Below are 27,896 nucleotides of genomic sequence, written 5' to 3' on the forward strand. Positions count from 1 at the left end.
ATCTATCTATCTATCTATCTATCTATCTATCTATCTATCTATCTATCTATCTCATATCTATCTATCTATGATCTACAAATTCTTGTAACATAATTATCTGCCCCTTCCAGATATCTATTATTACATATTTGTGTTACTGAGCACATTCTGCACTATATGTACAAAGTGAACCTGAGTGTTACATCACAGTTTTTTAGTTATCGCTGAATTCTTATTTAAGGAACACATTTATCCAACACCCGTATTACCCGTGTGAAACAGTAATTGCCCCCTTAATTGTAATAACTAGTTGTACCACCTTTTGCAAAAATAATTCCAACCAAATGTTTTATATAATGGGATCTCTTAGTATTTAAAGGGGTTGTCCGGGCACGAACAACTGATGACCTATCCACAGAACAGGTCATCAGTGTCTACAAAACACATTTTTCCCTCCCTCTTGAGGACCCCCCCCCCCATTACTCAGACAACCCCTTTAACATAGTAGTGAAGTAGTCACCCCAAGTTCCTATAAAAAGAATATGCCACAATCAAAGGAAATGGCAGAATAAAGTAAAGAGAGTTATTTTAATATATCATTCTGAAAATGGATGGAGTGGATGCATTCAGTATATATCCGTGCAGAATTATTAGCGCTATATACGTTACTGGAATATAAAATACAGCGCAAGGTAATATAATATAGTGTCATGTAATGTTTTGTAATATAATATAATACAGTGTCATGTAATGTGATATAATATAACCTATTAAAGTATAATGTAGTGTTATGTACTATAATGTAATACAGTTTAATGTAATATAATGTCAAATAATATATTGTAATGTGATATAGTAGAATCTTATGTAAAATAATGTAATGTACTATAATAGAATTAATCTAGTTTAATATAATATAGTGTACGCTTATAAAGTGTAATGTTATGATATAAAATATAATTAAATATAATGTCATGTACATAATAGAGTATAATGTAATGTTCTAGTAAAGAGTGTAATCTAATAAAGTATAATGTAATGTTATGATATAAAATATAATGTACTATAATTTAATACAGTGTAATGTGATATAATGTAAAATAATATTTTGTGATGTAATATAGTATAATGTGATGTCATGTTATATAAGAATCTAATGTAGTTTAATCTAAAAGTAATGTTGTGATATAAAATATAATGTAATACAATGTTATGTAATATAATAAAGTATAATGTAATGTTGTGAATGTGATAAAATATAATGTAATATAATATCTATTTATAGAGACACGAGAGACTTTGATGATTTTCTATCTTTATAAATAGGTGTAAGGAGCAATCAGGATTTCCCATTAACTCTTTGTCTTCCTCTTCATATTCCCATCCTGACCTCAGGGCTACCTATAATCCTAGAAATACTCATTTTATTGCATCTTCACACAGTGATTTCACATTATAAAATGAGGTCACTAATGAACTCTCACGCAGCCATCGTCATCATCAACCCTTCATATGAGTAGACGGGTGACAGTGTCACTAGGTGATCAGATATGACATTGCCCAGGGAACAATGGTTCAGGTTTAGTTGAATTTGTTTATATACTTTGAATAGAATTTCCCTATTTACATGACTCCTGTTACTGTGCAGTCATCACAAAATACATCATGGAGACCTGAGATAAGTCACATTATTGAGCCCCCTCCCCAATATTATAAGAATATTAGAAGTAGAATATTAGCGTTCTGTGAAAGGCAGCAAGCGGAGAATATCCAGACAGATCTCAGGACTCTGAGGTGATGGCAAATATTCTTATAGAGTATAATAGGAGGGGTCATTCCTTCTTATAATACACACCTCAGCTGCTGCAGAACACCTCTAAGCCTACATTCAGACTAGACGTTTTTCACGTCCGAAGTGCACCTGTGCGGGACTCGTCGTTACAGATCCCCCATACACTAGAGTCTACTGAGGAATGCGTGACACACAGTAAAATAGGACGTCCTATTTTTTCGCGGACCCTTTTTAAGCTCCGTTGAAACAGTCGTGTGAACGTCCCCATTGAAATACATGAATCCGTGTGACGGCCATCACACAGGGGTGATAAACACTCGTCGAATGAGCCCTAAGTGGGAAAGCCCTGTTAACCAGTAATTGAAATGAATGAAACACCCTCATCCTTTTCAAAACGATGTTCTGCAGCATCTGAGGTATGTATTATGATGTTTTGCCGCATCTGAGGTGTGAATCATGGTGTTCTGCAGCAGCTGAGGTGTGTATTATGTTCTGCAGCATCTGAGGTGTGTATTATGATGTTCTGCAGCAGCTGAGGTGTGTATTATGATGTTCTGCAGCAGCTGAGGTATGTACGCTACCGTTCAAAAGTTTGGGGTCACCCAGACAATTTTGTGTTTTCCATGAAAACACACACTTATATTTATCAAATGAGTTGCAAAATGACTAGAAAATATAGTCAAGACATTGACAAGGTTAGAAATAATAATTTTCTCCTTCAAACTTTGCTTTGGTCTTGGAATGCTCCATTTGCAGCAATTCCAGCATTGCAGACCTTTGGCATTTTAGCTGTTAATTTTGGGAGAAATTTCACCCCATGCTTCCAGAAGCCCCTCCCACAAGTTGGATTGGCTTGATGGGCACTTCTTGCGTACCATACGGTCAAGCTGCTCCCACAACAGCTCTATGGGGTTGAGATCTGGTGACTGCGCTGGCCACTCCATTACAGATAGAATACCAGCTGCCGGCTTCTTCCCTAAGGCTGGGTTCACACGACCACATTAACGTCCGTAATGGACGGACGTATTTCGGCCGGAAGTCCCGGACCGAACTCAGTGCAGGGAGCCGGGCTCCTAGCATCATAGTTATGTACGATGCTAGGAGTCCCTGCCTCTCCGTGGAACTACTGTCCCGTACTGAAAACATGATTACAGTACGGGACAGTTGTCCTGCAGAGAGGCAGGGACTCCTAGCATCATCCATTACGGACGTTAATGTGGTCGTGTGAACCCAGCCTAAATAGTTCTTGCATCATTTGGAGGTGCTTTGGGTCATTGTCCTGTTGTAGGATGAAATTGGCTCCAGTCAAGCGCTGTCCACAGGGTATGGCATGGCGTTGCAAAATGGAGTGATAGCATTCCTTATTCAAAATCCCTTTTACCTTGTACAAATCTCCCACTTTACCAGCACCAAAGCAACCCCAGACCATCACATGACCTCCACCATGCTTGACAGATGGCGTCAGGCACTCTTCCAGCATCTTTTCAGTTGTTCTGCGTCTCACAAATGTTCTTCTGTGTGATCCAAACACATCAAACGTCGCTTCATCTGTCCATAACACTTTTTCCAATCTTCCTCTGTCCAATGTCTGTGTGCTTTTGCCCATATTAATCTTTGCCTTTTATTAGCCAGTCTCAGATATGGCTTTTTCTTTGCCACTCTGCCCTGAAGGCCAGCATCCCGGAGTCGCCTCTTCACTGTAGGCGTTGACACTGGCGTTTTGCGGGTACTATTTAATGAAGCTGCCAGTTGAGGACCTGTGAGGCATCTATTTCTCAAACTAGAGACTCTAATGTACTTGTCTTGTTGCTCAGTTGTGCAGCGGGGCCTCCCACTTCTCTTTCTACTCTGGTTAGAGCCTGTGTGTGCTGTCCTCTGAAGGGAGTAGTACACACCGTTGTAGGAAATCTTCAGTTTCTTGGCAATTTCTCGCATGGAATAGCCTTCATTTCTAAGAACAAGAATAGACTGTCGAGTTTCACATGAAAGCTCTCTTTTTCTAGCCATTTGGAGAGTTTAATCGAACCCACAAATGTAATGCTCCAGATTCTCAACTAGCTCAAAGGAAGGTCAGTTTTATAGCTCCTCTAAACAGCAAAACTGTTTACAGCGGTGCTAACATAATTGCACAAGGGTTTTCAAGTGTTTTCTAATCATCCATTAGCCTTCTAACACAGTTAGCAAACACAATGTACCATTAAAACACTGGAGTGATGGTTGCTGGAAATGGGCCTCTATACACCTATGTAGATATTGCATTAAAAACCAGACGTTTGCAGCTAGAATAGTCATTTAGCACATTAACAATGTATAGAGTGTATTTCTGATTAATTTAATGTTCTCTTCATTGAAAAAAAACGGTGTTTTTCTTGCAAAAATAAGGAAATTTCTAAGTGACCCTAAACTTTTGAACGGTAGTGTATTATGATATTCCCCAGCATCTTAGTTCTGTATCATGATGTTCTGCAGCAGTTGACATGTGACATACTTTATCTGAGAAATAATATGTGAGACGATGCAAGGGAATGATATTTACCCCTATGCGAAGGAGTTTTTAGAGGATTACTGGAGTGTTCAATGGGATGACGGACCTGAAGTCCAGTAACTCCCTACCCCCCATGATCACCACATTATCTTATATATCCCCCGTGCTCCAGATACATTTACATACAGTATATAGTTGTGAGCGCCGGCAGCAGGTCCACGTATAAGTTATTGACTTAGCCCCATGATCTACATAAACCAACGCAGTCCAGATTTGCGATGCAAAATAACAGAGCGCGGTGGAACGACACAGAACGGGATGAATCTGTTACTGTCAGACATCTGGAAGAGATGAAGACTTTCTCGCCCATTCTCGTATTCGTTGTGCTTGCAGGTGAGTGATAGAACATATAAATACTCAAGTGAACCAAACGTAGATCCATAAAGGATGATATAAGTCTGATTCACTTGAACTACGGGGAGTCCGGGACTTGCAGCCGTAATACTCACACTATAATGTGTCCGCATTATTGCCATCTGAATGAGGCCTAAGAGAAGGGTTCTCGGAAACATCTGTCTATCCTCTAAGTGCCCATCAATGTTATTAAACCACAAGTCAGCTCTAAGATGGAAACCTACTGGCAATAACTTAGATAGCAAGGCATCAATATGTAGCATTATCGTTGGGGCTTGGATTTTTTTAAAGGGTTTGTCTAATTTGAAAGCCCATGAATAAAGCGGAGTTCTTCGTTCAGGACCCTCATCTTCAAAATGCAATTTTTGCTCTGGAGGACCCGGCCCGTCCGTACAATAAATATACAGCCCATTGACTTCAATACAAAAAGTGTAATGCTTAGTTATCCCAGTGATGGCGCTGTAGAGGAATTAAACACTTGCTTCCAGGTTCCCACACAGATTACACATGATTGCTGAGGGACCTATCAGTAAGAGACTCTATGATCAATTTCTCCTCAGAGGACCCTCATAACACAAAAGATAAGCCATTTTAAAGGCTGTGTGGGGAGGCAGTATAGGGGCATTATACTGTGTGGGGGCAGCTATAGGGGCATTATACTGTGTGGGGGGCAGCTATAGGGCCATTATACTGTGTGGGGGCAGCTATAGGGCCATTATACTGTGTGGGGCCAGCTATAGGGCCATTATACTGTGTGGGGGCAGCTATAGGAGAATTGTACTGTGTGGGGAGGCAGTATAGGGGCATTATACTGTGTGGGGGACCCACCCAGATGTGTTTCGTTCCCCCTGTGCTAAACCCCTAGCTACGCCTCTGGTGTAGGATATACAATATAGACCTCTAGTTTTACGCTCGTCCATCGGCTGACCGTATAGTTTATGATGCATGTAATATTATCGTTGTCGGCAGGACATCTCCCTGTATAAACATGACAGACATGTGTGAGGTAGAGTGACCATAGTAAGGATCGCTCATTCCCATACTAGCTCCTTGTCCATAAACGTCCATGTGTGTCAATCTACACTATAAACGTACATATATTATTTATTTACAGGTCTAAAGTATGAAACAAATGTTCAATCTTCCGGTAAGTGATTATTTTATTTACTGATCCCAAAAAATAATAAACTGTAAGTAGCTGAATAATCAAATGTAAAATGTTTTTATTCTTCAATTATTATTATTTTTTATATCGTTTTCATACCGGACTTAAAAAATTACCTATTGTTGTAAATTGTTTGCACACAAATGTATCATAAATGTGTTCAATGGGAGCCCTAGAAATGTGTATTCAGTGAGCGCCCTCTGGAGGCAGTGGCAGGAATTTTAACAACAGACGTGGCTGCTTACAGGACAGTATGAGGTTCAAATCCCCCTATTGAAGAAATGGCACTCATACACGCATGTAAAAAAAAAATTATTGCAGTAATAGCTTGCGGCAGAGAAGAAAAATGGTGCCCACACCACACCAGCTTCATCTGCTATTACCTATTTTCATTCAAGGGGATCCCTAATACCTCATGGTGGAACCCAAGGGTTCCCCAGGAGCAACTTTGAGAAGCACCAACCTATATAAAAGTCTTCAGGTGTAGCCTTACCTAAATTAGACTTATACAACACTATGAGCAACTCTAAGGCTGGATTCACACAAGCACATTACGTCCGTAATGGACGGACGTATTTCCGCCGCAAGTCCCGGACCGAACACAGTGCAGGGAGTCGGGCTCCTAGCATCATAGTTATGTACGATGCTGAGTCCCTGCCTCGCTGCAGGACAACAGTCCCGTACTGTAATCATGTTTTCAGTACAGGACAGTAGTTCCACGGAGAGGCAGGGACTCCTAGCGTCGTACATAACTATGATGCTAGGAGCCCGGCTCCCTGCAGTGTGTTCGGTCCGGGACTTGCGGCGGAAATACGTCCGTCCATTACGGACGTAATGTGCTTGTGTGAACCCAGCCTAACCCTAATGATCCCCACCTGCTATTAAAATATATAATTCCTTAAAAGAGTTCTCAGTTTTGGACAATGCCTACTTGTTAGGGTATGTTCACACGAAAACTCAAAAACGTCTCGAAATACGGAGCTGTTTTCAAGGGAAAACAGCTCCTGATTTTCCGACGTTTTTTTAAACCACTCGCGATTTTCGCTGCGTTTTTGGAGCTTTTTTCGATAGTTAATGAAAACGGCTCCAAAAACGTCCCAAGAACTGACCTGCACTACATTTTTGCGGCCGTTTTTTTACGTGTAAACAAACGCAGCGAAAAACACTCCGTCGGAACAGAACGCCGTTTTCCCATTGAAATCAATAAGCAGATGTTTGGAGGCGTTCTGCTTCCGATTTTTCGGGCGTTTACAGCCCGAAAAACGTCCGAAAATAGGCTGTGTGAACATACCCTTAGAAGGGTCCCTTGACCATAGTTGATCACACAGTATCCCCCCTGCTGAGAGCCCCAGCGATCAGTTGTAATCTGTGGAGAAACTTGATAGTAAGGGCTCATTCAGACTAGCGTATATGTAGTCCATGTGACGGCCGTTAAAACAACGTTCCGCCACACGGACTCAGGTACTTCAATGTGGGCGTTCACATGACCGTTGTTTCAACGGAGCGTGTGAAGGGTCAGTGAAAAAATAGGACATGTCCTATTTTACTGCGTGTCATGCATCACTCCATAGACTCTGGTCAATGAGGGATCAGTGACAACGCGCCCCACAGGGGTGCACCTCAGACGTGAAAAACTACAGTTTTTCCATGTCCGAGGTTAGCTACGCTTGTCTGAACGTAGCCTAAGGGCTCATTCAGACAAGCGTGATTCTCGTCCATGTGCTGCGCGTTGAAACAACGGACAGCACACGATCCCATTGATTTCAATGGGGCTATTCACACATGCGTGTTTACATGCAGCGAGAGTCCGTTGCGTGAAACTCACTGCATGTCCTTTATTGGTGCGTTTTAAAGCACCTAGTCGCCCAATGAAGTCAACGGGCTGCGTCAAGACAAGGGACAGCAAACGGACGCACATCTGTGCGCGGTTTGTGTTTCACGCATCAATCACATTGCAAGTTCGTGAAAAACACATGCCACACGCAACGCACACTGCCGATTTCCGCGAGTTTTTTTTTACATGCGTAAATCTGTCACGCTCGTGTGAATGTAGCCTAAGTGTTCAATTTCCCTACAGCACCACCTCAGGAGAAATAAAGCATTACACAGTGCCCATTTACATTAATGTGTTGTCTGTGTAATGCAGGACAGGACAGGTCCTCCAGAGCAGGAGACGCTCTTTGTAACCGCTCTCCACGCTTGCTAAGAGATATGGATCCTGAACAGATGACCCCCCCCCCCCCCCTCTAATAACCCAGAATTCCCTAATAGGTTGTATAAAAATAGGTTTTCTAGACTGGACAACCCCTTTAGGTGACACATACAAAATATAGTCAGTTGTTTCATCATCAGAAGTCACATAAATGGACGGAGCTCCTGAACCGGTGCAAAAGTGGTTATTGCCTTTAGCCAAGAAACCCGACTGGCTGGCTGTATATATGAAGGAGATATTGTGAGCCCATCCACATAACACCTCTGTTGGTCGTCTCTTGCAGCGGTGGATTTGACTCTGAAGGGTCTCGCCTTCCAGTCCAGCTCAGTCCGAGGGCAGGGAGAAGCTCACCTGGCAATAGATGGCAACAGTAACTCTGACTTTCTGAAAGGGTCCTGCAGTCAGACAAGCTACGAGTACCAGCCCTGGTGGACTGTTGACCTAAGACGCGGCTACCTCATCGCCAATGTCACCATAACCAGTCTACTCAAAAGTCAGACAATGGCAGTTACCTGGGCTGAGGTCCATGTGGGTGAGAGTCTCCAAGACTATGGGGTGTATAACCCAAGGTGAGCAAATGAAGACTCCTATTTGTATCTTCTCGTTTGAGGAATTGCCATTACAAGGTTGTCTTATTAGAAATTAATTGTTGTCGTTTCAAAGGAAAGGACGTTACCAATGATGTAGTTCCATGTGGGCACCAGTCCTATAACCAACGTCATACCCAATTCTTCCAGCTGTTCAGTCATCACCTCCCTGAACCCGGGAACAACAACAACCTTTCCATGTGACGGAATCATTGGACGATATGTGACTGTGGTAATACCGGGCCGCATGGATGAGCTGATCTTGTGTGAGGTTCAGGTGGAGGCCCTTAATGTCCCAGGTAAACGTGTGACATCACCAAGATGAATCTTTGCAGAGTCCTAAACCGTCAGCAATCAATAATAAATAGCAATCAATCAATAATTAACAATCATCCACCTTACAGATCGGCAGCTCGGACTAACCATTACAAGCGTGTCCAATTCTGGATCACAAAACGCAGCAATGATGACCCAGGTGGTAAGTCGCCCTCCCCCTCCCCCATGCTGAGCGGTCTCTCCTGTATTTCAGGTGATACGTAGATAATCACATTTTATATCATTTACAGTTCAGGGAAGAAGTGAAGACTCAAATCCGGACACTGAGCTGGGGCATTGACAACATCCAACAACGAGGTGGGTCCACAAGTCACCGTGATCGCCTGGGGCATGTGCGGTACTGGGGGCTTCTTTGAGGGACAATTTTTTTATATTAGACTGCTGCCACTAGGTGGCGTTTGCTATGTATTTATATTGGTCCTATTGACTACATATTACTATGCGTGCAGAGCCCCCCCCCCCTAAATAATAGTGCCCCAACCTATACATCTACACTGCCATAGAATTAAATAATTGCCTTTGATGCCCTGCACCTCAAATCATCCTGGCGATGATTCTTAAAAGGGTAGAAAACCCATTGTCAAACACCCAATATCGCTATCGACTGTGCTAAGGGATTAAACGGCCGAGATGTGAGTTCTCCAATTCCAGACGTTAAAGCGGAATTGCGGCTGTAAGTTACTACTATGCCAGTGCTATCAATGAGACGGCATAGTGCGGCGGTTTGTGGGAACGACCCGCTCACCATGATGTACTATCAGGGAGCGGCCCCGCTGAACGAGCAGTAACAGTGATGACAGAGTACAGCGGGGGCCGGTCACGTGACGAAGAGTCGTATCGTCATCAAAGAGGACTTTGCAACTAGACTTCCAGTCCCCCGGCAGCGTTATAAAGATCTACGAAAATCTCAGAAAGAGCGCGACAGTAGACCGGAATGTATATTAGTGAGTGCATCACATACTGCAGGGACAACACTGATCATTTTTGGCACCCACATAACCCCTTTAAATACTACAAGCAGATGGAACCGGTACATTCTATGTAGTGATCAAAAAAAAACAAAACATGATTGTTGCTACGGCAACATGTATCCACCAGAGTTCTAGATAAGTTCTAAGGCTCCTAGTGTGTAAATGTTGCCGAGGCAACCAGACCGCTCCATTCTGGAAGCTCCGCCTTCTTCTGGCAGGAGACGTCTCACACCATCATTGGAGGTACACCTTACCTGGATTCAGGTCCTTAAAATACACCTGTATGAACGAAGCCAAAGATGTTTATACTGTGCCGTATAGCAACACCTTCTAGATTTCAAAATGTAATTATCGCCTGTTCTTCTCTCTGCAGATAACCAGACCTGCATCCCTATGACAATCCCGGGTAACACCGGCGGGTAAAACCTCCAGTATGTTCCAGGTAACGGTCCAGCATCCCCCCTCCCCCTCCCATGAAAAAGCAACGTAATAATAATGACTGGAAGAAATAAAATACAATGGATGCAATAAGAGACTCTTTGTAGGGGCTCCCCGTTCTGGCTATAAAGAGGGGCTCCGATCAGATGACAACTCTCTCCACCGTTACATCCAAAAACAGCCATAATGAAAGTTCACAATGAATTTACAAATCCTCTACACTGATTGGTCACATTGAGTCGCGTGTTCTTTGCCCAAAAGTATTTTATTTATAAACATAAAACCAAATCACTTTACCTGGTGAGACTTTCACCGGAGGCAAAAATGTACGCACAGATCTCAGATCTTCCCCTGTCAAACAATAATTGTAACAAAAAACAAAATCTGGTATACAGTAAAATGGGGTCTGCAGATTGAAATAATTGGGTTCCTTTCTGGAAATATACAGCCTGACTATTATACAAGCGCTCCTGCCGCCAAAACACAAATCTAGATCGCTCAAGAGACGTCCAAATCCACGACCGTAGATGCCGGCCACGTCACTGGCAGGAGGATGATTGCGCCAACCAAAAACTAACGACACCACAACAATCCCTGTAAAACTTGGTATTGCTGAATGATCGGAGGCCTTATTCACACGTATGTTGAATACGTCCACGTGACGACCGTTAAAACAAAGGCCGTCACACAGAGTTTTCAATGGGGTTCGTTGAAAAAAAGAACATGTCCTTTTATCTTCTGTTTTCACGGATCCCTGCATAAGCTCAAGTCTATGGGGATTCATGAAAACGGGACCCGCACAGGGAACCTCTGACGTGAAAAACATCACATTCTTCACGTCCAAGTTCCCCCACGCTCGTGTGAATCTAGCCTAAGGGTAGGGACACACAGGGCAGATATGCCACGTAAAAGCACACAGAGTATCCGTCCTGGAAACCACAGGGAATTCCGCCCGAAAAACCGCAACATAGCGAGATGCAGTTTTCCAGGTGAAAGGTCCGCTGCAGAAATACTGCAGGAAGGAAAAAAAAACAAAAAAAATAAATAATAAAACTTTCACAATGTAATTCAATGGGGAAAAATATTCAGAAACAAAAACAGATCTCTCAACTTCTTGCGTTGCGCAATATTTTTCCCATTAGTTTACATTATAAAAGTTTTCGCTGCGGCGGAAATACGCATGTGACTGCACCCTTATGGAATTAATACTTAAAGTGCACTAATCAGGTTAAAGATGTGGAATTTATAAGAAGCTCATAAAGGGTTAACCTACTGGGACAATACAAACCCCCCCACACACACACTCAGGGTGCCATGCTTGTGCCAAGTTGGGTTTAAAGGGGCTGTGCAGAATAAGAAAAACATGGATGTTTTCTGCTAAAAGCAGTGCCACAACCGTCCACAGGTTGCATGAGGTATTGCAGCCCCCTTTGGAGCCATGCTGCAATACCAGACACAAACAATGGACCGATGTGGCACTTTTTCTGGAAGAAAGCAGCCACGATTACTATTTTTTTTTCCTTCTGGACAAGCACACATTTTATTGCCCGAATGTAAAAAGAAGAAAAAAATAAACAGATCTGTGTAACGCTGTATTCTCCACAAGAAGAAATGTCCAGTTTAGGGTGAGACCACAAGCGGCAGATTTGTTGCAGAGATTTCTGATTGTTCTGTTCGTCTGAAAGGGTCTTGCAGAAGTTCACGCGTTTGACGCCACAACATTCAGATGTAAGGAACAGATTTTCAGTCTCAAAAAAAATCTGCATCAAATCTGCCGCATGTGATTATACACTTATAAGTCAGCAGGAAGGCGGTCTACTTTTTTTTCCTTCAAATTTCCATTAGTCCAAGTACCAGGCCTAAATGCAAACCCTTTGGATGGCACAATAATGGCTGTGTAGCCGGACTCCAGTCTTCTCAGACACATCACTGTTTTTGTTGAACCGCCTCCTTCCTCGCAGCGTCTTGAAGTAGCTGCGTGTCCACCTCATCGGCTGGAAGCTGGACGTAGCGGACCACAGAGCCGCGGATGAAGCAGTTCTTCACAGAGAGCTAACGAAAGAGAATCAACACAACAAAGGATTCAAAAGGATTTCTTGACAAACTATCCGTTCCGGGCTTTGCAATCTGCAGCTCTCCAATGGTTGTGACACTACAACTCCCAGCATGCACAAACAGCCTGCAGTTGTCAGAGCACGTTGGGAGTTCTAGTCCCAGGATGAAGGACTCACCATGTGCGGATACTTCTCAGGGTCAGTCACGCTGATGTCTGTTAATTTGATATTCAGATACTGCAAACAACAAAAAGGATAAAAATTGTTGAGATGCAATACCAGACACAGCCTGTAGACGAGAGTGGCGCCGTTTCTTCAAACAACTCAGACCCTGTTTTTCCAGTCGCGCACAAGCCCTAGTTGAATGCTTTTCTTTGCCCATGTTTTGTGATATCCCAAATCCCACATTGTGTTTCTTACCTGATCTACCGAATGCAGAGTCCCACAAATGCTACAAGAGATAAAAATGACCATCATCAGTGACGGAACCAGAAAAGGAGGGCGCGTGTATCAGAGGAGTGCGGGCAGAAGGAAGGAAAGGAAAGCTGCAACAATAGGCTCTGTTCACATTAAAAAAATAAAACCTGTGCAATTGATCCCATTGTTTTAATAGGATTTTTTTCGGCACTATTGAATCTCAATGACATCATTCATTTCCCTCCACGTAAGAAACAACGACTTCCACTAAGACCGAATTCAGACGAACGTAGAACACGTCCAACGGCCGTCATACAGACGCATGTATTTCAATGGGGCCGTTCACACAGCCGTTGTTTCATCAGACCGTGCGAAGGGTCCGTTCAAGAATAGAACATGTCCTGTTTTCTTCTGTTTTCACGGATCCCTCGATAGACTCAAGTCTATGGGGATCCATGAAAACGGGACCCGCACAGAGGCAACTCTGATGTGAAAAACGGCAATTTCTCATGTCCGAGTTTCCCCACGTTTATCTGAATTCGGCCTAAGACAGCAGGTCTGGTGTGGCCTGCAGCATTATTCTGGCTGTAAACCTGACAGACGACACTATAGGTTAGTGGGATCCATCAGGATCGGTTTAAGAACAAATTTATTATATTGATCAGGAGTCTGTTAGAAATCGGCGACCGGTCCATTACCGATTTAGCATTTATCACCGATCCAGTGGACGGATCAAAAAACAAATGCTTTAGGCTGAAATACCACTTTAAGTGAAGCCGACTACTTGTTTCAACTCAAAAACATGCCTCAAAAGAGCGTATACCGCGCAGTATAGCATTTGTATCTTTTTAGGGCATGTCCACACACACAACGTAAACAATGTAGAATTTTATCTGGATTTTCCATGTAAAAATTTTGCAGCATTTTTACAAGAGAAGTTTACATGTTACAAATCGAGAAACCGCGCAGCAGGTCAATATCCATGGTTTCTCCTCTACACTGAAAATATGCAGCGTTTACGACATGTGTGGACATAGCCAAAAGGGCTTGTTCAGGATTAGAAAAACATGGCTCCGATCTTCTAAAAAAAAAACGGTGCCACACCTGTCTGCAGGGTGTGTGTGGTATTACAGCTCTGCTCCATTAACTCAAATAGAGCCAAGCTGCAATACTTGACACAACCACTGGACAGGCGTGTCGCTGTTAATAGAAGACAACATTCCATGGGAGCCTATGGATGCCATACATTAGGGGGTTTACGTTCGTCACGTCAGGAGATTTTCACGTGATGTGAACAGAGACTTACATCCTGATAGAGCCAAGGCCGATAAGTCACTTACCTCAAGTCATTCTTTAACTCCACGACAACATCCTTCCCCACCAGAGACTTGAAAAAGGAATAGAACAGCTGCAGAGGAGAAAAGAGAACGACAGAAAATAGCAATAAAGTTGTGATGTATATAATCAGATCAATGGTATGGACATGACCATCGCAGTGCGGGAGGGAATGATGTAAAACTACTGCCATTCAGACGGGGCCCACAGTCCTTCAGCCCCATGTATGAAGTTATGGCGTAACATTGGATATACTATTAGGTTATGTTCACAAGACCTATTTTCAGCCGTTTTTCGGACCGCAAACGTTCCGAAGGAAAAAAATCGGAAGCAGAACGCCTACAAACATGTGCCCATTGATTTCAATGGGAAATACGGCGCTCTGTTCTGACGGGGCGTTTTTCTACGCCTCATTTTCAAAATACAACACGTAAAAAGACACCCCGTAAAAAGTAGTGCATGTCACTTCTGGAGACGTTTTTCATTGACTATAGATAAACAGCTCCAAAAACGGCCATAAAAAAAAAAAAATGCAGCGAAAAATGCGAGCTTGATTAAAAAAACGGCTGAAAATCAGGAGCCGTTTACGCTTGAAAACATCTCCGTATTTTCAGCCGTATTTTGTTACCCGTGTGAACATACCCTAACTTTATGATTGTCCAACCACAGGGACCGACACCGATCGTTAAATGAAGTGCCCGCAGACAGGACTTGAGATTTTTCCTCTTGACTGGATACCTCACCAGCCCCTCAAGTAATGGCGTATCCGAGTGATTCAGAATACCCGTGCAACGCCTGGCAAAGGAAACATAACCTGAATTGCCCAGAGGCCCAGACTCCTCTCAGACTACTTTAATTGAAATTGTGTTGAGGTGGGACCCACATTTATATCAAGAACCCCCGCCCGGTGAGGCGGCCGCTGATTCCAGGCAGGGACTATGTGGAGAGGGGACCCTGCGTGCGTGGAGCCCTCTCCTATTCTATGGGGGTTATGGAAACAGCCGTGCAAGCGCAGGGACCGACGTCTGTCAGACATTTTGGGTATCTCATTCTAGCAATCAATTTCAATCATTATGTAATTGTCTAATATACTACGTGAATTATTGCCTCACCATTTCCTGCTTGCGGTCAGTGAATTGGAGCATATAGACCCAATACTTCACACCAGTGTTTGCTAGTTTAAACTGTATTAGGATTATATAGGTTTTCAGCTTCTGGATGTAAAGACTAATGGTCCTATTCACTCTCAGCAAGCAGAGATCATAAAAACGGTAAAGACTTACAATTGCTAGCAATACAACTATAAAGCTTCATTAACAGACTAGCAGAAACCACCTTTAAAGCGGCTACACTTCCTCAATTAAACTCAAGACACTTCGCTACACATAAGGAATAATGGCTGTTGTGGAACTACAGGTCCCAGCATCCTCTGAGGAGAAATTGTCATAGGGTAGAATTGTTGACGCATGCTGGAACTTGTAGTTGACCTAAGGTGCGAGTCCTGCACTCGGGCCCCGGCAGCTCCTACCATGATGTCGATGCTCCAGCCACTCAGGACGTGATCTCGATTAATAGTTCGCTTCGGATAACCTGAGACCAGTGCCAGACGAGCGCCTCACGTTTGTTTAATGCCGGGCACGAATTCTCGCGAGAATACGGCAGCCAATCGCGTAGTCTGTCTCACCGCTAGGGGAAATTATAGAGATGAGAAAGTCTGATAATCTACTGCAATGCCGCTGGCGCTAGGTAGCGGCCATGTTACTGAAGCCCAGCACTTTCAGCTGAGGTCCTGCGTTTTGAAGCGTTCAAGATAGACGTCCAAGACATTTTTACACAGTGCGGTCAAATCGCGGTTTTCGCAAATATGTGGCATTTTGAAAAAAAACGCTGTAAAAACCGTGATTCGTCTGCACAATGTGAATAAGCCATAAGGTGCTGCTGGCCTCAAGTTGATTCATTCTTGATTAGTTTTTGATGCGTCCAAGCTGTGGTATTCAGGCGGGGTACTCGGCCGCGTGGCCCATAACCGCCAGCCGCTTGTGGCTATAGAAAACCGCACTCCATTCATGTAAATGGGATAAAACTGCAAAAAAAAAAGTGCTATAGGGTGTAACACGTGCGGTTTTGCAGCGGTTTCCGTGATAACAGCAAAGCCGCGGTAAAAACACAGGTTTTTTTTCAGTGCAGTTTTCGGTTGCGTGAGAAAACTGCACCATGTGAATACACCCATATACACTGTCAGAAAGGGCATGCAGCAGGTTTTTAAAACTTTGTTTTAAACTTGTGATCTCCAGCCCGACCTCCGGTGTGGAGAGACGCTCCTGCAAGCCTTGGCGGTACAGTTGCCGTGGCAACCATATAATTCCAGAACGTCCTGCAGATTTAGCCAGTCTGTCTCTAGAAAGCTGTATCACGGCGCTTTACCCGGAGAACTCGATGTCCTGCAGTCTACATCGCAAGTATGGACAGTCAATGTGGTCGCGTCGGTCATTTTACTTGCGGCGTAGGCTACGGGACAAAGCAATTTTTGGCCATGAGACCTATGTCAATGTCACCATGTAGCCTCGGGGTGATTTTACATGTGGCGGATTCGCTACAGATATAACCTATGGTTGCCGTTTGCTTCAGTCGGGGCTCCGTTCAGACAGAAAGCTACGTCGGAACGGAGCCCTGACGCAGATGTCAACGAAGCCTAACGTCTGCAGCGAATGACAGTCCCAGGTAAGTAGATGCCATTTTCAAATCTTTGCTGTCATTAAAGGGGTTTTCCAGAATCTGACATGTGATGGTCAATCCCCAACAGCTGGCAATACAAGTGACTTTTCAATTTACTCACGCTGGAGAATCTGTACGGTTTTCCCGATCGCATCGCGGGTCACATGACGCCAACCCCATCTGAAATTCACTCTTCCGGCTAATTCCTGTCCGTTCACTGTCCACACTTCCTTCCGGCCTGCTCGATGTACGGAGCGTCATTACTGACGTCATGTACAAGGGTGGGGGCCGGATAGGTTCAATAATTCACAGAGCATGCGTGGTTCGAACGAACTCTTTCCTCCACGCATGCTCAGTGCATTGCTTCCACTGCACCTGCATGAGTATTCTTTCTTCACACAAGCCCTGCTGACTAGACTGCGCCTGCGCCATTCCCAGCGGCCAATGGAGAACCAATGTGCGGTCTTTCTGAAAACAGAGGAGGCGTGCTAAGCAGCTCTGGAGCTGGCTGAAATACCAGCTCTATGCATTGTGGTAAATGTAGTCTAGGCGGGACCGGAACTCCTGGATGTAAACAATCGGAAAAATTAGCAAGAGGAATCGTGATGAAAACATCAGAAACAAGAAGGTATTTGGGGGGGGGGCATTGGAAGATATTAAGTGCGCCCAGACCTTTTTAAAAAATTTAAATTCGGGTCGGAAATCCATTTTAAATACCTTGGGTGGGCTCGAATTTCCTAAAAGGTATAATTTTGGTGTTGGGGGTGTTGACGATGTTTCGGTTCTTCACAACATCTGTAATGGTCGTGAGTTGTCAGGAAACCAGCTTTGGAAAATTTGCTCTCCAAAATCCAGTTTGCACAACATTCATTGTAAGCTCCACCTTGTGCCCAGCGTGTAAAAAATGCGCTCATATTTGGTATCGCTGAAGTCGGCAGAAGTTGCCAAACATATATTCAGGTGTGTTTACCCAGTGCCCTGCACCAGATGTCGAAAAACATCACCTAAAATCACATATTCACCTTTTTTTTTTTTCACTTTTTCCTTCCATATTTTTTTAAAAAAAAGTAAAATATCTCTATTTTTTTTTAACACAATATGGAAGCCCAAAATGTTCCGAGAAAAAAAACAGCCCAAATAAATGTAGGTTGGAAGAGGAATGGAAAAACAAGGCTTCTGGTCAAGAGGTGGTTAAAAACATACCTGAAAAAATCCAAACGTTGAAACAATATTTTATTTTACAATTTGATTAATACAATTTATTAAATTTAAAAGTATCAAAACAAAATAGAAGATAAACAGGAGACAATTATGCACTAAACCTGAAAGGTAAAACTGCTGCTCGGCTTTCCAGCTCCGTGGCTTATACGTAGGGACTGACTTGGTGGCCCAAAACACAAAAATAAAAAACATTGCAATATACTTACCTTAGCGATTCCTCCACACCCCTCCCCCATGTCCTGATTCCCTTGTTTTTCCCTATCCCTCCCTGTGTGATGGGACTCCCATAGTGATCACACATCAGGTGGTGGTGACATTACTGCTGTGATGTCATTAAGGAGGTGATGTCACTACACATAGAAAGTCTCAGCCGCACCACCATGGTCACATGTTATTGGCACATGCGACGCTGGGGGCAGAATCCAGAAAGGGATCACTAATGTAAATATATTGCAAACATTTTTTTCTAATGTTCTGTGAAAATCAGCCCATTTTTTCTAAATATTTCCCTATAAAACATATATTTACTATTACAAACCCTTCCTCGCACATCCAATCCGCCTTCAATGCGAGTAAATGAGGTTTCTGCAAACCCTTTCACATTCAGTGGAAAATTTCCGCGCAGATTTAATTCCATAGCGCGAAAAACTAAAAGTAAGTAGCATGCTACTTATTTTTGCGGATCCCATACGGAATACGTCCAATTGGATTGGCCCCATTTAATGGGTTTCTTTAGTAAATATATTTTGGATTTCCCATAAGCAATTCCAACATGACTGAACCAACCCTAGGGCTTCACTTTAAGGCCCTGTTCACACAGAGTTCTTTGATGCGGGAACCGCGTTGGAAAACGTTCTAAAAATACGGCTGAAAATGCCTCCTATTGATTTCAATGGGAGGCGGAGGCGTTTTTTCCCCCCCACGAGCGGAAAAACCATCTCGCAGGAAAAAGAAGCGGCATGCGCAATCTTCGGGCGATTGAGTCTCTGACCTCCCATTGACATCAATGGCCGCGGGCGAAAAACGTGGCAAATGGCGGGGGCAGAGAATAATCTGCCTCAAAATCCCAGACGAAACTTTGAGGCAGAATTTTCGGCCTGCAAAAAAACTCTGTGTGAACAGGGCCTAAAGGAGGCTAAAACTTTAAAAAAAAAAACATTCTAAGAAAAAAACATTAAAATTGATCAAACAATGAACAGAATAAAATGGAAAACTTTTCCAGAAACTGAAACAAATACTTAAAGGAGGATCTCTCACCTCTCCTGTGACGTCGGTTTTAGTAAAAACGTCTATTTCCCATGAGATAATAATTCTGGAACATCTTTTCTTATAGAACGCTGCATTATGCCGTTCCTTTTTTATCCCCCTTGGAGACGTATGAATAAATTGACAACACGGTGTGTCCCTATAGTCTGATACGGTCAGCATTGATTGAACAGTGTCAGACGGTGTAGAAAATGGTAACACCAAGGTGTCCATTTTATTCAAACATTTCCAGGAGGAATAACAGAGGAACGCAAAGTTCTAGGATTTTTTTTCCCCACATTGTTATTTTATGAGCAGTGCATGTATTTACTAAAACAGACATGTCAGGAGAAGACAGATCCTCTTTAAAAACCGGGTTTCCACAGCCAGGATTTGATCGCAATTTTGGCACAAAATATCCCACATTAATACAGCATACTCCCGGTTTCACACGTCCGTAATAAGGCTAGGTTCATATTAAAGCTTCACAAGGATCCCACCCACCCCACGGTTCTTCTGAACAGAACTTAGAACACCATGGAACCCCTATGTTGATTTAAGTTCAGTTCAGCAAAGTCGTGGGGGTTCAGGTCTTGCAGTCATAAAATGGATGCGGAATTACGGTCGTATTACGCCCGGACTGCTGTGGTTCAAGCTGTAGTGACTAATGCGGACGCTAAAAATTAACCATATTACGACTGTGTAAAACCAACCTAAAGATGAAAATATTTTTTGAGCGCTAACTAGATGCAAATAAAACTTACGCTACAAAACACTTAAAAGGGGTTTCCGGAGAGATGAAATGGATTGCCTTTTTTCGGGATAGGCCATCAATAACTAATCGGTGAACCGCCGCTACAAGCTTGTTGGCACTTGATAGTATTGAGCAGTGTAAGTGATGGAGGGGAAGCAGCGCACAAACGCTGCGTCCCCTTTAAAACAGCTGATCGGCAGGGGTGCCAAGAGTCAGGCCCCCACCGTTCAATTTTATCTCTCCGGGAAATTCCTTTAAAAAGTATCTGCACTTTCAGCAAACTTTGATGTAATAGAGACATATAGAAAGTATTGATTGGTGGGGGTCCGGGTGCTGAGACTCTGAAACAGTCAGCTGAGCACCCTGCACCTTCAGCGATGATCTGCGCTCCATTAGGCTCATAGACGTTCTATGTTAGCCGTCTTTAGCCTTAAGGGTATGTTCACACACAAAATCAAAAACTTCTGAAATTACAGAGCTGTTTTCAAGGGAGAACAGCTCCTGAATTTCAGAAGTTTTTCTTAGCAACTCGCGTTTTTGGAGCTGTTTTTCTATAGTCCATGAAAACCGGCTCCAAAAAAGGATCAAGAAGTGACATGCACTTCGAAACGCCTCGTCTGCTTCCGATTTTTCAGCTGATTTTTCTAACTAGGAGACGATCACAGCCAAAGGTGCTGGGCTTTTCTGCACCATCATTTCAGTGACAGTGGGGGTCTCAGCACCCAGACCCCCACCAATCATAACTTTTTATATGTCTCGATGACACCTCAAAAGCTTCCTGAAAGTGCAGATACTCACAAATAACAGCCAAATAACTTGATGGGGATGTCAAATGTATTCCTAGGATTAGATGCTATAAACCCCATTAGACAGCAATACATGTCTGGGAGAGAGTCATATTTTCAACAAGTAGCTATTTCCACTGCAGAGTTATTTAAACAGGCCAGGATCAAGTCTAGTAGGATCTTGACTCAGAGGCTATGGACACCTTTTTTGGCTTTTCTTTACTTGAATTAACTTTTTTTAATGTTCCACCATTTCACTTCTGCAGCTTCTGTGTATCACTGTACATAGAAGCTGCAGAACGCAGTTGTCATCCGAATCCATCAATGAGCTGGTTTGACAGCTTGGTCTACAGCGGCTCCGGAGCAATCTTAGAAGTCAATAGCGTTCTGCAGATTCTATGAACAGTCATAATAGAACCTGCAGAAGTGAAACGGTACATTTGCGATAAAAGTAAAGTGCTTTTTATGCTAAAATTCATACATTTCATTAAAAAAACCACCACAGGTTTCCATAGCCTTTAGACAGGAAAATCCTAGTCAGGTAGATTGACTTCTCCACTGTCAGCTACTCTTGATTCTGAGCAACCACTCTTGGGCTCTACATGTATTGCTTCCCAGGGGTGACCCCATATAATCCTAAAAATACATTTAGCATTCGCACCATGTTATTTAGCAACTTGATGTGAGACAATTCTTTCAACTTTACTCTTAAATCTCACCATGTAGTTTTTATGTCCAATATTCTGTCCAATATATCTCTAAGGAAAGGCCATCAATAAAAAGTTCTGGAGAACCCCTTAAAAAACAAAATGCCTGCTGCCTGCAGCCACCACTAGAGGGAGCTTACTGCATACATTGTTTTTGAGTTCAATGTACAGTAGAAGTCCTATGCAGTGAGCTCCCCCTAGTGGTGGCTGCAGAAGGCTAAAATTGTATCATTCATTCTATGCCTATGCAGGGGATTGTTGCGCAACATTAGAACAGAGCTTCAACCTCTATGAAGATATGTTATGAAATGAATCAGCACAGAATTTTGGACCTACTTACGTTAGGAACTAATTTAGTCCTTATTCCTTACTTTGACGGATAAGTTATGGAATTGAAAACTTTCCTTCTATATTAGACAAAGAATATACCCAAGATACGTGTTAAAGGTGCTATATCCAATGAAATGTCAAGTCCTTGTTCCAATTGTTTTCTGTTCTTTTACGTTGTTGATTTTTAAGAAGCTCCTGGGCAGTTCCTTGCACGTTATTTCTCTCTTTTCCCAGTGTCGGCTTTACCTTCCATTTTGATGGCTTTGCAGGTTACTCTTGTATTATCCAACAAGAACGGTCTTTGTAATGGAAGAGGCAATCTGCACAGTTTCAGGACGCACTGTTTGACATACGTCTTTTCTTTAGGAGTTGACTGATCGATTGGTCTACCATACCGTGACGCATCCAGAGTCTTTACCGCTGTATCAGATGTTGGTGGAGCTCCTTTTTCTAGATGGCACTGTAAACTTTCCATAGATTTTGTCTTACGTTTAATGTATACTTTGTCTGTTTGACATTCCACTGAATTTTTCAATACTGGCAGTAGATAGGAAAGTGTTTCTGTGTCGTGTCCAGGCTCGTGGGAGTTTTGATTTCTTTTGTCCCTCAAAACATTTGCTTCCCTTTTTTGCTTTTTCAGATTTTGTTTCTTTGAGTCATAATTGAAGTTATGTTTATTTTTGAGGTACGAGAGGTTTTGGCTTTGCTCATTTGGTACTTGTATAATGCATTTGGTGTCTTGATTTGAAATTCCTGCCTCGATAACCTCTTGAACTACTGAAGCGTCACCTCTGGAGGACACCGTAGCAACATCTATGTGAGTGAGTAGACATCCGGCTGTTAGATCTAGAGCTAGGCTGGAGTCCTTGGTGTGTGGACAGGTTGGTTTCTTTTCAGCAGATTTCCTTTTCTTTGACCGACTTCTTTCCGATTCGGGATTGCTGGCTTTTCTCTTCCTGTGTCTTGCAGTTTGTTTCTTACCTTTATCACCTAAATCATGTTTATTTTCAGGTTTCTGCCCAGATTTCTTATATTTATCATTGCATTTAGTTTCTCGTACGGCAGGAGTGGTCTCATCACTACTCTTTGTAACTACATTGCGGTCAAGTTTAATAACTTGTAATTGAGTATCTAAGCGGCCAATGGGAGAAACGGTCTTTGTTTGTAGATCTCGGTGATGTCTTCTGGAAGGTGTCATATTTGGAGGAATACAGGAACTTCCCTTATGTGTGTTCTGGAAAGATTTGACTTCTCTATCTTCTCTATACTTGAATCCGGACACTGAGGGTGGAGGTGCATCTGTGGTTTCTACTGAAGAAATATTCTGCTTGCGTAGTCCAGGATTGTGTGACCGCCTTCTTGACGTTGAACGTGTTTTTGGACTTCCAGTCGTATTAATTTGTTCTTTGCTCGGAGTTTGTTGCTTTGACTTGTCATTATTTTCAGAAACAATCTCTTGAAAATGAAAGTCTTTACCGTTCTGTTTGACCACGTTCGATATATTTTTCTTAACCTTTTTTCCAAAGGTGTAATGGTCTTTGGAAAGTTCTTGCCCAGCCTCTACCGGTCTCCGTTTGGAACCAGTCAAAGTTTCTAGATCCAGGGAGGTTTCTCTGGTATTAAAGGTGGTGACTGACTTCTTAGTGGCGACTGACTTCTTAATGGACTTGTAGGAACTGCTGATATCTTTGACCTGTCTATTTGGGCAACTCTTCATTAGTTGTTTTTTCTCGAAATCTTGGATGGAAATGTCAAAATTATGAATACATTTTGTACTGGTTTCAAGGTTGGATTTATTTTTACTAAAAAATATGAAACCTCTCATATCTTTCATCGGAGATGAACATCTTTCTGATGCTTTTGGAGATGAAATAGTCTGTTCAGAAACGTTCAGTTCGAGAGAACGGTTGGATTTTGCTGGACGTCCTCTTTTGGAACTGTGCCCAGGAACAGATGATCTCTTCTTTTTTCTTGGTCTGGTCATATCATTAGGTAATTTGTGTTGATGTTCGGGGTGCAGGGGCCACACTTCTTTTGACGTCTGAGCAGGAACATTAACGTATTTTTTAGGTAAAGAACACACGTTATCCCTTTTACCTGAAGAGCTGCCATCTTTTAAGATTCCTGTACTTAAGTGACTTATAAAAGATTCTGTATTTGACTGTAAATCCAGGTCTGGATTTCTTGGAAGTGTCGAGGCAATAGTCTTCTTTGAAGACACATTTTTATCCTTCCTATCCTTCACAAACAGGTTTTTGCAAACCTGTGTTAGAGGATTTTGTTGCACCTTTGTGAGGTATAATTGTGAATGGTCTGCATAGAGTTTACTGTTTTTCCTACCTCTTTCCTTTTTATTACAAATATTTTCTATATTCACATTCAATATTGGAGATGCAAATGTTTTTATGCTCTTATTACTAGATCCTGGCTCAGATACGCCTGGCTGTGTGCCTTGCGTTTTCACATAAGGTAAGCTACTGTTGCACTGTTCCAGATCCTTAGTGTCGTCCACCATGTCAGATGACGGAGGTTTGGATTTTCCTTTGTGCCTCTGTAATATATCAGACTTTCGGACTTTTTTCTTTTTGTCCTTTTTGTTTCTTTTACTTTTCTTCCGCTTTGTTAAAGCCTTCATTTCGGACACTGAACTGAATTCACATTTTCCTTCAGAATTAATATTTTTTGTCTGGGATTTTTTTCTCCGTTTTTCTCGGATGTGACTCGGCGGTGACCTTGATGGTTGATCAGTTGATTCAGTTCCCTTTTCGACAGTATTGGTCTTTGTTTCAAGATCTTTAATTAAGGCAAAATCGTCTTTGCTGGATTCCAATTCTGGAGCAACGTGATGTATACGAGAGCATTTCCTCTCCTCATTTACTCCAGAATTTGTAGTATCGGACACAGATGTGCACAAGCATTTTGATTGTTCTCCAGAAACATAGGCTGACCAGCCTAATATACAACAAAATTCTTTGCTGCATGTGTCTTCTTGTTTCTCTCTTTCCGTCTTGTCATTCGACAGCTCATCTGACGGCATGGCACTGTGACACACATCATTGCTTCTATTGTTGCCGAGTAAACTTTTATACTCCTCATCAAACTGTTTGATCAGATCGCCTAAATTGTCAAGACATCGGTCGATAGCACTGTCTTTATTTTCTGAAGAGCTATCTGTATTTATATATTTATTTTCGAAGCTGTGGATGTCTAATGCAGAGGCTGTTATTATTTCAGACAGGTGATCAGTGCTATTGAACGGATATTCTCGATCACCAAGGGACACACTTTGGCTTCGTTGTTCAGTGTTGACATCTAAAGATGCCGATGTTTGCTTTGGCATTTTAATACCCGAGGTTAATGAATCTATATCTTCTACTTTAGAAAACATTTCATTGCAAGCTACGGATCTAATGTTACTAGTAACACGTTCGGCTGATACATTTAGAAGTTTTTTATCATTTGAACCAAACTTGTTTTCGGGCTGTAGTGCATTTTGTTCTTCTAGTTGGGTATTTTGTACTACTTTATTAACGAATGTGGTGGCTTGACGGTCATTACCTATCTTATCCCTCACCTTGAATAAAAATCGGCAAATCTTTTTGGGAGATTCTGGTCCCCTATCTTTGTAACAGACTGAAGAACGTTTTGTATGTAGATTGGCTTCTTTGGTAAGCGTGTTTGTCTGTTTTGGATGTACGTTCATCGCGAATTTGTTTTGCTCAGACTGAACTGAATTTTTTTCACGGTCATTCTTAAGACTGGGTGAGGTCATATGGTCTTGTCCTACATCCAACACCTTTCTTGTTTTATCAGAAACTATTCCTCCGTTTTTTTTTGCGTTAAGCTGCAAATGGTCAGTGTTCAGTCTATTCTTATTTTGATCTGCTTTGTGTATATTTGTATCATTACAAATGTTCCCATTGGTCACTGGTGATAAACGTGTTCCCTTTTGAGAAATAGATTGTTCAGGAAGGTCCATTTCATGTGCTACTCTGTCTACTCCTGTCACTTTGGAATGATAATCTAAGTCAGTTGACAATCTCGTTTGCTTTTTGGACTCACTTTTACGCTTTAAGAACTTTGATTGCTCTTTTCTCACAGTTTCAGGGACCGATACCTCTTTTTCCATATCAGAATCATTTGAGGATAAGGATACGATATCAGAATCCATAGACATGCTTTTGACTTTTTTGTTGTATAGTTGTATATCAGCATGTTGTGCTTTTTCTTGACTGTCCAATATATTTCCACCATTTTTTTTACAAGTTCTTAAAGTCTTTGATTTCAAAACCGAATTTAAAATGGATTGCCGTTCTTCTTCTGGATTACTATTTTCACCTTTAGATAACTGAAATGCTTGTGATGTACTTCTTGCTACCCTGGATCTTTTCCATAAAATGTATGCCTGTGTCTTCTTTTCATTTTGGATTTGCTGCTCAGGTTTATCACTTGAGCCTTGTCTATTTTTAAGAGGTAGTCTAAGCTGATCTTGTGTCTTCAGCCTTGATGTGGTTTCCTTTTGGACAGTATTGGTCCTATATTTGTAGGATTCTTGTTCTAGAGCAAGGTTTATTACTGTAGAAGACCCTGCAACGGAACCCAGTCCAGGTTTTGAAGTATCTGCTGCAAATGAGCATGGGCACTGAAGTTGTTTTCCGTGAATATTGGCTGACCAACTAAGTACACAACAGTACTCTTTGTTAGATAACTCATTTCTCATACTTTTATCTGGGTCATGGTTTGACTGGTTGTGTGACGGTACAGCACTGTGAATCAATGGAGAACTAGACTCTCTCTGGACATCAGAGATTCTGGTAAGTTTATCTATCCCTGTCTGTTTTGGATATACAACAGATCTTGGCTTGTTCCTCGGTAATTTGTTCTGTTTAGACTGAATAATAAGTTCCCCAGTATCGTTCTGAATACTGCTCAAGGTGCTAAGGGTCTGTGTCACATCCAATACTTTTCTTGCCTTATTCAACTGGAAACTGTCAGCATACTGAGCATTTTTTATAAAATCAACTTGTGCATTAGTTTCAACATACATTCTTTTCAATTTGGACATTGGAGGGGATACGGTTGGAGAGACAGATAGTTTGGGTTCATTAGATCCATTACCTTCTTTAGTCAAGTAACTAGATAATTGATTTCGTTTTTCGCCTTCGACGTCGCCCTTTGTAGGACATGGCTGTGCTGGTGTTTTGCTTACTTTTTCAGAGATCCATGCCCCAACTTCTTGAATATCGCAATCAGATTCATTTGAGGATATGGACACCGTATCAGGATCCAAAGATTTGCATTCAACATCTATTTCACTCAGCAATTTATAGTCATTTGGACCAGCAGTTCTTTCAACAACTTGAACATGCCGACTCTCATCAAACGTTGACGCCAGAGAGGAGTTATAGTTGTAGCTACTTTGAGACAGGGAACAAATGCCTGATAACTGAATATTTTGCACATCACACATCGGTGCTTGGGGGGCAGGTTGAATGTCACCTTGATCACACTTATTTTTACCATGTCCCCTTCCTTTCCTTAATTCCTTTGCTTTCTTCTGCTTGTGCACTGCTGGTTCAATGACACAACCTATTGCAACCCTCCTTCTTGAATATCCAGACATTGGTTTTATTGAATTCTGTAAAACACAAGAGGCATTTGTTTACATGACTAGTAAAGATAATAATATATAAATAAGGAAATTACTATATAAAATCATTAAACATCAAAAGGGCTAGACACTTGTTAATTGATCTGTATTTTTTTTTTTATATCCATTTTTTTTAGTACAGTAAAGATTGCGCTGCCTTGACTGACAACTACTTACTGATGCATCATCATGTCACTGTGAACGGGCGTTTCAGCGCTTGTGATAATGTTGAGAATTTTGAGCAAACAACATGGTGGCGGGAGTAGTCATTCATTAATTACTCTCGCTTTCCCCTCTTCCCAAT

At 42.2% G+C, this 27,896-nt stretch overlaps 3 protein-coding genes across 6 annotated transcripts in view; 1 reads left to right on the plus strand and 2 right to left on the minus strand.

Annotated features, from left to right (window-relative positions):
* The first annotated feature begins 4,260 nt into the window (after positions 1-4,260).
* Positions 4,261-10,472, plus strand: LOC142658925 (fucolectin-like). The gene is made up of 7 exons (XM_075834531.1): positions 4,261-4,649; positions 5,785-5,817; positions 8,331-8,616; positions 8,785-8,933; positions 9,039-9,112; positions 9,201-9,267; positions 10,315-10,472. Exons 1-7 carry the CDS (start codon positions 4,535-4,537, stop codon positions 10,362-10,364), a joined length of 774 nt encoding a protein of 257 aa, XP_075690646.1. The 5' UTR covers positions 4,261-4,534; the 3' UTR covers positions 10,365-10,472.
* Positions 10,473-10,625: 153 nt separating this feature from the next.
* On the minus strand, positions 10,626-15,850 carry LSM2 (LSM2 homolog, U6 small nuclear RNA and mRNA degradation associated). The gene is made up of 5 exons (XM_075836347.1): positions 15,714-15,850; positions 14,191-14,258; positions 12,854-12,884; positions 12,611-12,670; positions 10,626-12,431 (listed from the first exon to the last, which is right to left on the minus strand). Exons 1-5 carry the CDS (start codon positions 15,714-15,716, stop codon positions 12,306-12,308), a joined length of 288 nt encoding a protein of 95 aa, XP_075692462.1. The 5' UTR covers positions 15,717-15,850; the 3' UTR covers positions 10,626-12,305.
* A 2,266-nt stretch (positions 15,851-18,116) lies between these two features.
* LOC142659841 (uncharacterized) overlaps positions 18,117-27,896 on the minus strand; it is a 34,057-nt gene continuing 24,277 nt past the window's right edge. For all 4 annotated transcript variants that reach the window (XM_075836355.1, XM_075836356.1, XM_075836353.1 and 1 more), the window contains exon 3: positions 18,117-27,580. In XM_075836355.1, coding sequence (XP_075692470.1) covers positions 22,157-27,565 — 5,409 coding nt within the window. In that variant the 5' untranslated portion in view covers positions 27,566-27,580 and the 3' untranslated portion in view covers positions 18,117-22,156. The remainder of the gene's footprint in view (positions 27,581-27,896) is intronic.

This window comes from Rhinoderma darwinii, chromosome 8, assembly GCF_050947455.1.
Source record: "Rhinoderma darwinii isolate aRhiDar2 chromosome 8, aRhiDar2.hap1, whole genome shotgun sequence".
Taxonomy (NCBI): Eukaryota; Metazoa; Chordata; class Amphibia; order Anura; family Rhinodermatidae; genus Rhinoderma; species Rhinoderma darwinii.